General features: G+C 40.4%; 1 protein-coding gene across 1 annotated transcript in view; it reads right to left on the minus strand.

Moving 5' to 3' along the window:
• The window catches only part of RALGAPA2 (Ral GTPase activating protein catalytic subunit alpha 2), a 209,898-nt gene that overhangs the window by 125,781 nt on the left and 69,413 nt on the right, over window positions 1-14,704 (minus strand). The window contains exons 18-23 of the mRNA XM_063298698.1: window positions 13,998-14,165; window positions 12,709-12,803; window positions 7,648-7,726; window positions 7,256-7,432; window positions 1,304-1,497; window positions 212-310 (exon numbers count right to left, since the gene is read on the minus strand). Of these exons, the coding sequence (XP_063154768.1) occupies window positions 212-310; window positions 1,304-1,497; window positions 7,256-7,432; window positions 7,648-7,726; window positions 12,709-12,803; window positions 13,998-14,165 (812 nt within the window). The remainder of the gene's footprint in view (window positions 1-211; window positions 311-1,303; window positions 1,498-7,255; window positions 7,433-7,647; window positions 7,727-12,708; window positions 12,804-13,997; window positions 14,166-14,704) is intronic.

The following is a 14,704-nucleotide window of genomic DNA, read 5'->3' on the forward strand; positions in this document are numbered from 1 at the left end:
TTTGAAACAAAAATACATTTTCTGTGTCATGCACACCTCTTGTGGAATATTCAGAATGTTTCTAGTTTTGTTCACCTGGAACACAGGATACTAAAAACATTCTGAGGGAATATTCCAAGGAGGGCATCTTGTTCTGTAATAAAACTTTTCCCTCCTGTTCCATGCCCATCCATAAACTCTATTTAGTACGAAGTCAAAGTGAACAACTTACCTTGAACAACCATGATGCAAATATTCTAAGTGGTGGAATTAAAACAGGAGGGGAGGGAGTAGACTGGTTATCCAGACTGATTGCCAGATTGTCTCTTATCTAAAACAAATAAACCAGAAACAATTTAAGCATTTCAAATTTCATCAGCCTTATACATATTAAAACTGTCCTAAACAGTGCATTAGTGGAATGGTGGAGAATCCATAGCCTTCTAGATGTTGCTGAATTTTAATTCATAGTATTCCTTCAGCAAATGTCCGCTGCTGAAGACCATAGTTCTTCAGGAACAGTTTGTTTGTTTACTACACCATCACACTAGTTAAAATATAGGGATCCAAAAAGTTTGGCTTAGGGACCACATGTAGCTTGTTAGCATCTATTTTTTAGCTATAAAAGCCCTCCCTCAGCATGTGTGGGGCAAAAAATGGGGGTACTTTTGTACATTTGGGGTGGCTTACTGAAGGTGGCTAAGACATTTATTTGACTTCTTGAAAGTTTCCAAATTTGTGCCCATTTTGGGAGTACGGCCTTCACCATGCCATGAAAATTAAATTGTGATGATCTGAGGTTTATTTTGTTGGCAAAAGGATGAGCACCACAAGACACATGGATACATGCAACATTTCAAAACCTTTTGGCACTCCTTTAAAATATTGGATGTGGTTCTCACAGCTCCCTTAAAGTTACACTTAAGTAGCAAATGTTTAATATAATAGGAGAATATTATGAAGTCTATGAGTAGCTGTAACAGTAACTTGAAGCTGCCATTATCCCACAAATGTTGCATATCTGCTATAATCTATTAATTTCAACTTACCCTTTCATATCATTATTTCTATCACTAAATTATTAATGTGTTAATGAATTTTTCAGGGAGCATAAATTAGGGAGCAGTTAAAACATTTATTCAGGACAAATATCACTCCAATAGAATCAGTCTTGCCTAATCTTAACTGCTGAAGTATTAATAAATTGATAATTAAGGCTATTTAAAAATATTTAAAATTTCATTTTAATTTCATATACTACACAAATTTTCTAGTTTTATTTATTTTAGCTGCTAACATAATAAATTCATCATAGTATTCAAACCTTTGCTAATTTGTACCATAACTCAAAAAGATATTCAACAACTCTGGCATGTATTTTAGGAGACTGGATACTGTTCACATCTCCAAGAATTCCTAATGTTCTTCTCCATAATACAGCTGCAGAGTCAGGATGCCATCCAGTAAGATTGCCACCAGCAATTATGCTACAATCATCAGCAAGGAACTCACTGCTGTCTAGAAGAAAGAATGGCTTGCATTAGCGTTTTTACTTTTTTATGTGCAAAAAGAGGGAAACAAGAAATTAAAATTTATTTTTTAAAAATGCACTCTTTTTGAAACACAAAGACAGAAGAAAATGGAACTGTATGATAAAACGGACACAAAATTTTAAAGAAAGAGTCACAATACTCTTTTTGGGAGTTCGCCGCCTTGAGTTATTTATAAAAATAATAAAGGCGGGATAATAAAGGTGGTAGCTGATCTGTCTTCAGATAGCATACAGAAACAACTGGGACTTCTGGGGGAAGAAATGGTGGACAGAAGACGGCTCTACGAAAAGCAGAACCGATGACTGTGGCAAAGGATGAGTTGGTGAGTAAACCAGCTCTTTGAACCTCTGTGGATAAGGAGAGGACAGGAGATTGCCTACATGTGCTCCAGACAGTTGCTCCTCACAAGGAAACTGCAGGGTCCAGCAGAGTTTGAGCACTGGGAGTTGAGGGAATAGCCATCTTGCTCAAACCGCAGTTGGCGCCTTTAAAAGGACACTAAGTTCACAGACTTCCTTTTCTAATCACATTTAGAAATTGCTTGTTAACTAATTTTCAGCTATTAGAGACCTTTGGATTGACAAGTCTGAAAACACTGGGTGAGTCTGCCTTCAATCCTTAATGAAAGAAAATTTTAACTATAAGCTTAAGAACTTTAAAAAATTGAAATAAACAGCAAAAAGCTAATTAAGACTTTGATTTTAGAAAGTTATACATGGATTAAGGGTCCAGATAAATTTGAAATAAGGTTTTGGAATTAATTATAAAGAATCCTTCCCGCAGGAAAGAGGACTTGTTTTGAATTTTTTCTAAGACATAATAGAGATAAGCAATTTTAAAAATTGGACACTAGGGGGAACTAAAGATTTTAATTAAAGGAGAAGAATATATAAACCTGATTAACAGCTTCAAAATGACACAAAATATTATAACATTGGAAATACTGAAGAACACTTTTGAAAAATGGAACCAGAAGTTAGTATCGACAATGTCAATAGTGATGTTTGCTTCCATGGATAGATAGGTGTCCAAAAGATGTTATAGAAGAAATGGCAGAAGAGGAACAAGTTTTATCTGAAAAGACAGAGTTGAAACTGAAAGTGGATCTACAGATGACAGGCTACAAGAATGACATGGAAAAAGATGTCTTATCGGACATACAAAATAAATTGGTCTACACTTTAAAAATCAAAATGGAATTACAAATAATAAACCAAGAGAGTGACCTGGATAATTCTATTATATTGGAAATATAGAAGAGGTTTGTTAAAGCTTGGATGAATCTTGTGAGAAGATGTGATGACTGCCTTACTCAGCCTACCATTAAATTCGATTCATATGTGGTTAAGTAGAAATCTCTTTAATGGAGTGTAGTATGCAGTACAGTGAAAAAGTTGCGAATAGAAGTTCCGGCGCTTTCTCCAAGTTAAACATCCCAATGAACTCAACCCCCTCCCCCTTCTTCGGTATGCAGCCCCCCTTTCTCATGTCAGTTCTTTCAGTTCTGTGCAGGTGTCTCCAACGGCTCGGCAGCTTGACCTTGGATGCCAGAGATAGTCCAAACAAGATACTTTCACACTCCTGGCTTGTCCCCCTCCCACTTCTACTGACTTGCAAGTCTTGACATGCGTTGACTTCATGCATGCAAGTCTGATCAGATGTTCTGGGAACGTTTGATCTGGGCGCATGACAGAAGGGGCAAAAAAGAAACAGAAAAAAATCTAGTTCTACTTCATTACTTGAATGGACTAAAGATTAAGATTGCTAGAAGTAAAAGGAAGGAATATAAAGTTGATTTATTTGATCAAGGTTAAAAAAGTTATGTTATTTCTGGCAACCCTTAATGGACTTTTCCTGACATGAGGACTGAAGTGACAATGCTTTATGGATTTGTTTATAGATAAGAGATGGGAGATGGGATGAAGAGATTATCGGTTGTAAATTGAGAGGAGGTGAAAAGTCACTAACATTGTTTATACTTGTGGTGAAGGTTGGAAGCCACTTTATATATTTCTTTTCTCTTTCTTATTTTATTCTTACTTCTTTTTCTTTCATTCTATTCTCTACGTTTTTCTTTTCCTTCGCACTTTTTATCCTCCCTCCTTTCCTTCCTTTCAGTTTATATTAGTTTTTAGTATTGCAATTATAATCTTTAATAAAATTATTAAAAAGAAAAAAGAAAAAGTCACAACAACAGGAAAAACTATGGATTAAATCCATTAACTTTACTCTAAGCTACAATTTAAAAGAAAATTGGTACAAAATGTTTTACAGATGGTATACAACTTCATCAATAATCTCCAAGATAGATAAATCGTACAATAATAAATGTTGGAAATGCTATGAAACCGAAGGAACATTTTACCACATGTGGTGGACTTGTCAAAAAACTCAAAAGTACTGGAAAGATACACATAGTTTTGGAAATTAAATCTGAAACATTTTTTTCTTACTAGGTATAATCCCAGAAAACCTCAACAACATAATATACTGAGATACATGTTCATGGCACCAAGAATAAATTTTGCCCAACACTAGAAGAAAGATACAATTCCGACAGTATCTGATTGGGAACTTAAACTTGGAGAATGTGCAGCAGTGGCAAAATTAACAGTATATATTCAGAACAAAAGTTTAACCAAATTTAAGCACAAATGGTTCCCATATCTAGAATATATTACGCAGCATGGCTAACCCAAACATTTACAGTTTGGCTTCTTAGAGGTAAGTTAGAAACCAAATAGCCTTTTCTCCCCTCTTTTTTCTCTTCCTCTTTTTTTTCTTAGTTGTTGTCTATTTTGAATTGTCTATGTTCTCTTTTTCTCAGCATGCACAGACATTGTAAGTAACAACACAGTGGAGAACTTATTATTACATATTCAGCTTAATCAATAATTTGATGTAATTTGCAGTTGTTACATTTAGCTTTGGATGTAAACTTTAACAATTTTATGCTTATTAACATTGACATTTCTAATCATAGTTAACACTGATATAAACCTTTTCTTTTTTCTATCGTAAAGGTCTAAAGATAGACCTTTATACGATCAATAGTCTAAATACCACTGTATTAATATAATACGATGTATTATGTCTTATAACAATATAATAAAACAAATTTTTAGAAAAGAAACCAGGTCTTCCCATTTAGTTATAGTGGAGTAAAACCATATAAAATTCTAAAGCAATTAAAATATACAATATAACATAATACTTAAAAGGTAGACAATAAAGATAATAAAACTGTAAAGGTAATAGCTTGAATCAAAGGTTTTTGAACATCAGCATGTTAAAAACTAACACGCTGATTAAAATGATTGAAATTCCTAGGAGAATAAACACACCTTGGTCCTGTACCTAAAAACTAATAAGGTTATACTAGGTATATCTGACTTTGGAGGGTATTCCAGAGAAGAGAAGCTATCACTAAAACAGCCTGACCCAGGACAGACTTTTGCTGCCCCTCAGTAACACAGTATGGTCAGAACACAACTTTTGAGGATTATCTCAAGGTATGGTAGGAAGATATGGGAAGAGTTATTCCTTTAACGCCCAAGTCATGAAGGATTTTACAGGCTAAATAGCAGAATTGAAACTGAAAACAGTCTGAAAGCCAGTGAAGACTGGAGGGGGCTGGCGTAATTTAATCATAAAGTCTACTTCCAGTAACTACTTTTGCTGCAATATTTTAATATTCCAAAATGATACAACACAATACAAGATCTATACAAGATGTTAGTGGGTAAGTTTTGACCCTCATCTAGTCCATCACTGTTGTGAAGTACTGATTCAGTATTTCTCAACAACAACAAACAAACAAACAAAAAACAAATAGGGAGCAATGGAACTTTGTGGTACCCCGTGGTACAAATACTGTGGGGATGAGCTGAAATCTCAAATTTTCATCTTCTCAAATGCCCACCAGATATAAGTGGAGTGATCACAAAGGCTTCTGAGATGCCTGAGAAAATCAACAGGAACATACCATTCCTGTTTTTTTCCTGGCAAAAATCATTTCACAGTGTGGCCAAGATTAATTTCAGTGCCAGAAACAAGCCTAAAACTGATTGAAACATGCCTAGAAAAATCTATGTTATTTTCATGACTATTCTTATATGAATAAAAAAATAATTGGAAAATTTTATCTGATCAATCCCTACTTGCTCAAGTATGTTATCCAGGAAGAGTTGTTCAATCAGAATTTCCTGTAAAATCTTGTAGTATATAGCAGAAAATCCACTGGGGTATGGGAGTTACTGCAGTGAATTTTCAAAATGTCCCTTTCAGAAGTCCAAGCAGTAGTTTTTTTCTTTTAATTGCCTTTACAGGTTTCATTCAGTTTTGGGTTTTTTTGCTGTTTTCTTAAGAGTTTTCATATTTTTATTTTTTGCCTAAAACGTTCATGTTTGTTTTTTGGAATATCCCATATCAACTAATCAGTTGTTACGGGCTTTAAAATATTAAGCGTATTTCTTATCATAAGACTAATCCAACAATTGTTTTTATGGTTTTCCGACACCACAGAGAATGTTTAACAATGGACTGTGTTAAATTCATTACACTTCATTATGTGTGTAAAATGATGGGAGGACACTTACACATCTGATAGGTGGTTGCCCCATCATTGCTCCATTTCATTATTCATAAATTTGTACACTGGGTTTGGAAAGAATTACATGATTTTAAGATGCAAATATGATTTTGAATTATATATCAACAATTTCAAATTTATCAATATATTAAGATCTATGGTTTAATGGAAAGACAGTAGCACTACAGACTGACAGTACTGTATTAGGTTGATGACATATGTTTACTCTCCAAGCATGAAATGGATCTTTACTGATGCAATGGAAAGATAGATCCATATGCTACACGTGGTCAAACTTTAATGTTCCCTTTAATAAAAAGGGGATAGACAAAATAAAAATTAAACTCAAACACACCTTTTTAATTTAATAAAGTACAGTTGAGTCTCGTTATTTGCACTAGTTATGCTCTATAAAGTCACTGTGAATGTTGAATGATCGAATACTGAATTTCAGCTGGGAACGTGTGTGTCAGGCAACTCAAATTTTTCGCTGCTCTGCACATGTCCATGAATGTGAAAGCCCCACGTGTATTCATTTTGGGGCTACAAATAAATTTTAGCGAGTAGGCAAATTTGCAAATATGGAATCCACGAATAATGAGGATCTACTCATTAAAGCATCTTAGTTCAGGACAGTAGGATCTGTATTTTGGGGACTATGTTCAGATACATGCTTATTTGACAAAAGAATGCTTATGAGGTGAGCTGATTTTTTTCCCTTTCCAACCTGAGGAGTTTTATTTATTGTACCAGTGGAAAAGCACATACAAAAATAAAAGTTTACATGTATACCAGTGTCCATACACAGACATACGCTCTTCCCCCACATATATTACAGTTAATACAGTTTAGGCACTTTAGAAATATGAGAATGCCATATATATTCCCATGTCTGGGAACAGGTGAAAGGACTAATCTCTACACAAGGCAAAGCAGAAGGAGAGCTGGTACTAGCCTCTGAGCATGGAATGAATGAATGAAGATATTATGTCCTTTTTTTTATCTACAAGGATGATGGGTTGAAAGCTCAACCATTTCATAACTAAATTTCCTTAGCTGAAGAGTAGCATTATGGTTAACACCAACTCACCAACACCAACTCAGTTTACCTTTCCCTTTTAAGACTGCATACCTGATAAGTTGGTAGCCTGTGAAGGATTCAGAGGCAACCACTGATGGGCACCTGGGTCAACAGAAATGTCAGCTTGGACGCAGATATCATTATTTTCCTCACATGTTTGCCAGGGAGCCAAACTCATGCCCATTTCATTGCTGTATCCATTGGAAGTATCACTGTTAATACTTTCACCTAAATAAAAAATGATACATAAAATAGGCTGTAGTAATACAGTCTGAAAATATGACTCAAGTAAGATTTTTGAATCTGAAAATCTGAAACATACAATCTGAAAATATGACTGAAGTAAAAAAAACAACAGAAAATGTTACTATGTGCATCTACTGACATCAGTACATTCTATTTTACCAATCATTTCAATAAAGCGATTTTACTGAAAAACTCACACTTTTCTTTCTCTCCCTGACTTCCGTGTAACTGCTGCATATCTATCTTGAGATTTAACTCAGATGGAGTGTTGCTTGCCTGCAGGATTTTGTGAAAAAAATGTGTATTTACATATCAATATAATTGCAATATAGCTTCATAATTTTTCTCCTTCAAAGCACTGATCAATTCCACACGCTATTGCTGCATTAGCTTCACAATATTAGACATCATTCCTTAATTGTTTCATTTATTTGTTCTATGGTCAGAACAAATGTCCTCAATTTTTAATATATTACAGTACAGTACAGTACAGTACAGTACAGTACAGTACAATACAATACAATACAATACAATACAATACAATACAATACAATACAATACAATACAATACAATACAATACAATACAATACAATATTGAGAGCCAGTGTGGTGTAGTAGCTAGGGCACCAGGCTAGAAACCGGGAGACCATGAGTTCTAGCCCTGCCTTAGGCACAAAGCCAGCAGAGTAACCTTGCGCCAGTCTCTCTCTCTCAGTCCTAGGAAGGAGGCAATGGCAAACCACTTCTGAAAAACCTTGCCAAGAAAACTTCAAGGACTTGTCCAGGCAGTCTCCGAGAATCAGACACAACTGAACAGATTAAAAATATAAAATACTATACAATACAATACAATACAATTTTAATATAATAAAGTATAAAGATACGTCTTATTTTAATATACATTGTAAGATGGCGACTGAGAGCAGACGATGCTGATGCCGACTTTTTTTCGCATTTTTGATGCCCCTCCGCCCCCACCTTGGATGGACTGGGGTGCGTAGAGCTCCAGAATGGAGTGGACCAGAGCAGTGAAGCATGGAGAGCTCGGTTGGGCCCTGACAGGACGGCAAGCCCCAGAAGACTGTACCGGCAGCGCGGCAGCAGACCAGGCTGATGGCGCGGCAGCAGGCTGGGCCCGCAGCACAGTGGGTGGCGCAGCGGCAGCAGGCTGGGCTGACGGCGCGGCAGCAGACCAGGCCGCCAGCAAACTGGGCTGGCGGTGCAGCAGCAGATTAGGCCAGCACCATGGCAGCAGACTAGGCTGGCAGTGTGGCGGACTCTGGAGGACCTCAGCCACGCGGGGAGCCTTGGCAGAGGCACCTGGGGTAGTGTCAGTTTGTGGGCCGGGGGCTCTCTGGGACCATCTTTTGACCCCTTTTTGGCCAGCGACGCGAACCCTGGTGACACGGGCCTTGGCGAGCCATGGTGAGACAGATGGGTCTTGGGCTGCAATGGAGAAGTTTGGCAGCGCAACGAACTGGTGGTGTGGTAGATTGGTGGACTGATCTAGGGGGACCAGGCTACTGACACTACAGGCCTGGGGGGTGGACTTGGCCCTCAAGAAAGTGGACTGGCTGTTGGGCTTGGTGTGGCAGACCTTGCTGGTGAGGAGTGGGGAGTGTAGGAATAAGAACTTGCCCATCCCCCCCCAACGGCCCCCGAGACAGCAGGAAGCTGCGAGGGCCCCTCCAGAGTGAATGAGACTCTTCCACAGGGTGAGAGACGAGGGGGGGAGTCTGGGAGTGTGTGATTGTGAAAAAGAACACTCAGCCCCTGAGTGAGAGACGGGGTGGGTGAGGAATGAATGAGTGCCCCCCTGTTGAGCAGTGAGAGAGTTCGAGGGGGGGCATAGTGAATGGGGGGGTGATGGTTGGGCTCTGACAGCGCCGAGAGCGGAAGCTGGTGCGCCAGAGGGCCTACCATCGCCCTGTGGGTGATTGATTGTAAGGATGTATGAATGGAAAGAGGGAGCCCTACTTAAAGCCAGAGACTCCCGAGGTCCAGGAGTGGGGGCTAATGGATTAGGAGTCATGGGGGCTGTAGGGTGGGGCACACTGAGGTGGTGATGGGTAGGGGATGCTATGGTGGGAGCTGGAGGGCGGGCCATCTTCGGGGAAGACGCCACCGGTGTTTGTTACCATTGGGGTGTTCCGGCCCTCTGTGCTCAGACCCAGGCCCTGGTCAGCAGATCCATAGGGGCCCTGGTTCCTGGCTGTTGCTTTTTAATGCCAGGTCAGTTAATAACAAGGTCCCCCTCATATGTGACTTGATCACTGAGGAGGGGGCAGACCTGGTATGCATTACTGAGACCTGGCTGGGCCCCGAAGGGGGGGTGCCCCTTTCGGAAATGTGCCCGGCTGGGTTTACAGTATGGCACCAGCCGAGACACCAGGGCAGGGAAGGTGGGGTGGCTGTTGTCATCCGAGAGTCTCTTGTGGCCTTCAGGGGCCCTGCTCCACAAGTGGCTGGTTGTGAGACCCTGTTTTCCAAGTTGGGTTCCCAAGAACAGTTGGGAGTGTTGCTGCTGTACCAGCCTCCCTGTGTGGCAACCTCGCTGCCTGAGCTGCTCGAGGCCGTCTCGGGGCTGGCGGTTGAGTTCCCCAGGCTCATGGTTCTGGGGGACTTCAACCTGCCATCCCTGGGGTGTGCCTCGAAGGCGGCTTGGGAGTTCATGGCTACCATGGCAGCCATGGGCCTGTCCCAGATAATTTGGGGCCCGACTTGAGACAGTGGCCTCACCCTGGACTTAGTTTTTCTTGTCAGATCTGAGGGGAGAGTTACAGCCGTCCCCTTTGTCATGGTCAGACCACGACCTGGTGGCCCTGAGATTCTCTTATGCCACTCCCCTCCACAGGGAGGCAGGACCCATTCGACTGGTCCACCCCAGGTGATTGATGGACCTGGTAGGATTTCAGAAGGAACTGGGGGTTATACCTGGTGATCTGCTGCATGGTCCAGCAGAGGCCCTAGCTGCGGCCTGGAATAGGGAGGCAGCTGGGGCCTTGGACAGGATTGCGCCTGTGTGGCCTCTCTTGTCCCATCGAACCCGGCACTCCCCATGGTTTAAGGAGGAGTTGAGGGTTCTGAAGAGGATTAAGAGATGCCTAGGGTGCCGCTGGAGGAAGACAAAGACTGAATTCGACCGAACACAGGTTAGAGCCGCTATAAAGGCCTACCTTGTGGCGATAAAAGCGGCAAAGCGTCAATACTTCTCCGCTCTTATTGTGTCCGCAAAATGCCGCCTGATGGCCCTGTTTAAGATCACTCGATCCCTTTTGGGGAAGGTGGGTTTGGTGACCCACCTACAGGGCCGTGCAGAGGAATTTGCTAAGCATCTGCAGGACAAAATCCCTTGGATCCGCTCCAAGTTAGACTCCAGGCATGAGGCTTGGTCTGGAGAGATACTAGGGGAACGGGCTTACCCAGTTATCTGGGAGCAGTTTGATCCTGTTGGACTTGAGGAAGTGGACAGGATCCTACCGACAGTAAATGCCACCACATGTCATCTAGACCCATGCCCCTCCTGGCTGGTAAAAGCAGCCCGGGAGGTGACATGTGGTTGGGTCCATGTGATGGTTAATACATCCTTGGGAGAGGGGGTGTTCCCAGCTACCTTTAAAGAGGTGTTGGTGCACCCCCTCCTCAAGAAGCCATTGCTGGACCCTACTGTTCTGGACAATTTTTGTCCAGTCTCTCACCTTCCCTTTGTGGGAAAGGTGGTTGAGAAAGTGGTGGCTTTGCAGCTCCAGAGGATCCTGGAGGGAACAGATTATCTGGACACCTTTCAGTCAGGTTTCAGGCCTGGTTATGGGACAGAAATGGCATTGGTCACACTTATGGATGGTCTCGAGCAGGATCGTGGCAGTGCATCCATCCTTAATCTCCTTGATCTCTCAGCGGCTTTCGATACCATCAACCATGGTATCCTTTTGAGGCAGCTCAGGGAGTTGGGGGTGGGCAGCGTGGTCTTGCGCTGGTTCACCTCCTTCTTCCAGGGCTGGTCCCAGTCAGTGGTGATAGGGAGCAAGAGGTCTGACCCTCAGCCCCTTCTTTGTGGGGTGCCGCAGGGTTCAATACTCTCTCCGCTCCTTTTCAACATCTACATGAAACCGCTGGGTGAGATCATCCGTCACCACGGGGTGAGATATCATCAATATGCTGATGGTACTCAATTGTACATCTCCATCTCAGATGAGGTAAGTGATGCTGTGACTGCCCTCTCGCGGTGTCTGGAGGCTGTGGGGGTCTGGATGGAGAACAACAGGCTTCAACTGAAGACAGAGTGGCTGTGGGTTAATGGTTCTTCTGTATCTGGGACATCATCATCTCTGGTTCTGGATGGGGTCGCACTGCCCCAGACAGACCCAGTGTGTCATCTGGAGGTCCTCCTGGACTCATGGCTCCTGCTCAAAGAGCAGGTGGCAGCTGTGGCCAGGAGAGCCTTTGCGCAGCTACGTGTTGCGCACCAGTTACGCCCTTTCCTGGATCGGGAGGCCCTTCAAACAGTCACTCACACCCTTGTTATCTCTCATATAGACTACTGCAATGCCCTCTACATGGGGCGACCCTTGAAAAGTATCTGGAAGCTTCAGCTGGTCCAGAATGCAGCCGCACGAACAGTTTTTGGTGCCCCCAGAAGGGCACATGTAACACCGCTGCTGCACGAGCTGCATGGGGTACCAGCTTGCTTCTGGGTGCAATTCAAGGTGTTGGTTATCACCTTTAAAGCCCTACATGGCATGGGGCCAGGTTACCTGAGGGACTGCCTCTTCCCCATTACATCAGCCCGTCCTACCCAATTGTGCAGAGAGGGCATGCTGCAGACCCCATCTCTAAGACAACGTTTGGCGGGGTCCAGGAAGTGGGCTTTCTCTGCAGTGGTGCCCGCCCTATGGAACATACTGCCCCCGGAGATGAGATTGGCCCCATCGCTCCTGGCCTTTTAGAGGAGTCTGAAGACCTGGTTCTGCCGCCTTGCTTGGGGCAGAGAGGGGAATAGATCTACATGGGGATGGCTACTATAGACCACTCCTCCCACACTTGGACTGCTTTAGATTCTTTTGCCACTTGGACTTTTTAAATTTTTACTCTTATTTGTATTATTTATTATTGTAATTTTATATTGTGGATTTTATGATTGTTGTTTTAATTATTACTGTAAACCGCCCAGAGTCCCCCGAAGGGAGGAGATGGGCGGGGACAAATTGGATGGATGGATAAATAAATAAATAAATAAAATCCATTTATTTGTACTTACTTCTTGTATTGTACTCTCCTTGCTCATGGTCTCCTTACTTTTTTGAACAGATCTGGATCCTGAAGTTAAATTTTGTGAACTCTCTGTTTTTCTGACTGTGAAGTATAAAGTGAAATATTATTGATTATAAAATAAAAATTAATTTGACTATAATTTTTACTTTATTATTTAAAACATACAATTTTATAAGCTATGCATATTGTCATGAGTAAGGACACATATATTCATATACAGTATATGTAGGCATATATGCATTTAAACAGTACAATTATTAAATATATATAATAAATATTAAATATATTAAATGATCATAAATAAAATATAGTGTACTATTTTTAAAAAGTTTTTTTTAATAATTGGCAATAATTACCATGTTGAAGTATTACTTTTTAAAGCCATATTTAACTGAGATTGGTTACACTGCAAACTGCAAAATCACATTAAGTATTTAGGAAAACTCCTGGCTTTGAAATAATAAATTGATTTATTGACTGACTGCAAACTTGTCACATATTGGGTTGTAAAAAAACATTTATAACATGACTGATTAAAATGTTTCTTCCATTTGCTTCCTTTTCAGAAAGCCAGTCTGGTGTAGTGGTGAAGGTGTTGACCTAGAAACCAGGAGACTGTGAGTTCTAGTACTGCCTTAGGCATGAAAGCTGGCTGGTGACCTTGGGCCAGTCACTCTCTCTCAGCCCAATCCACCTCATAGGGTTGTTGTTGTGGGGAAAACAGGAGGAGGAAGGAGTATTAGGTATGTTTGCCACCTTCAGTTATATATAAAAAAGGTGAGATAAAAATCCAATAATATATCTCTGTGTGTGTATGTATGTGTGTGTATACACACACACACACACAAAGATGTAAAGCTTGTACGCTTTAAACTGGGAGTATTTCTACTCCAAAAAAATAAGCTGTTTAAACATGAATAACCTCATTCATGTTTATTCAGAATAAATTCTAGTGAATTGTCTGGGTCTTATTTTTTCCTACAAAGTTAGTGTATGTTTATTTTACACAAATGGGTTGCAATAAAAAATGCTATCAGTTTTATTGGAGTATAAAAATTAAAAATGAACTTTCATGGCAAGCTACTATTAATACACAAATTAATACTGAAATATTGCTGCATTTTTAAAATGCTTGGGCAGCACCGTAGGCAATACAAGCAGAGAATGGAATATTAAACAAATTTAGCACCCGATATGAATAGTGTTTCGGATGTCATTACATGTAGCAATTTCATATGAAAACAACAAATCTTTCTCAAATTATTTCTAGATTACCTTGGAAAATATCAGAATTGCACTGGTCTCTAATATCAGAGGTACTACTGCTTCGAGTTAATTGATCTTGATCTGAAAAAGGACTGTTATATTCTGCTCCTGATAAGTTTACTGGTTGCTGATTCACAATTCCTGATCCATTTTCTGATAGTTCATATTGTTCACTTTCTATAGGGATTGACACAAAAGTTTATCAATTATATTTTTAAAATGCCCATACCTCTTTCTAATAAAGGTATTTGACTTATTGAAGTATTTGCATACTTATTATCAGTTAACATATTAAACATTAATGGTCACCTAGGACATAGATATACTTAAGAACAAAAGCCATTGTACTACTTCTTTGACTGCAAAATGATGGGAACGTGCTATGAACTGAAGTATGAAGCAGTATCTAGAAGGATTAAAAACTTAACAGAACACTGTTTCTTCTTAGCAAGATGAATTTTCTTCCAAAGAAATTAATCCCACATATAAGAAATATGGTAGCTGTAAAGAAACTTCAAATAATTAGCTTGTTTGGTTTATCTTTAAAAAAAACCCACATATCTCAAATTTTGTGCCTCTGCATTAATTGATCTAGAAACATTTCTAATTATTAATCCGATATCCCTGCGTGTGATTGGAAGTACAGGCTGGCCATTTACTACTAGGATGGCTAGGATGCCATAATGGGAAGAGAAAGGCTGACAAACTGTTGCTAT

Source organism: Candoia aspera, chromosome 3 (genome assembly GCF_035149785.1).
Source record: "Candoia aspera isolate rCanAsp1 chromosome 3, rCanAsp1.hap2, whole genome shotgun sequence".
Lineage (NCBI taxonomy): Eukaryota > Metazoa > Chordata > Lepidosauria > Squamata > Boidae > Candoia > Candoia aspera.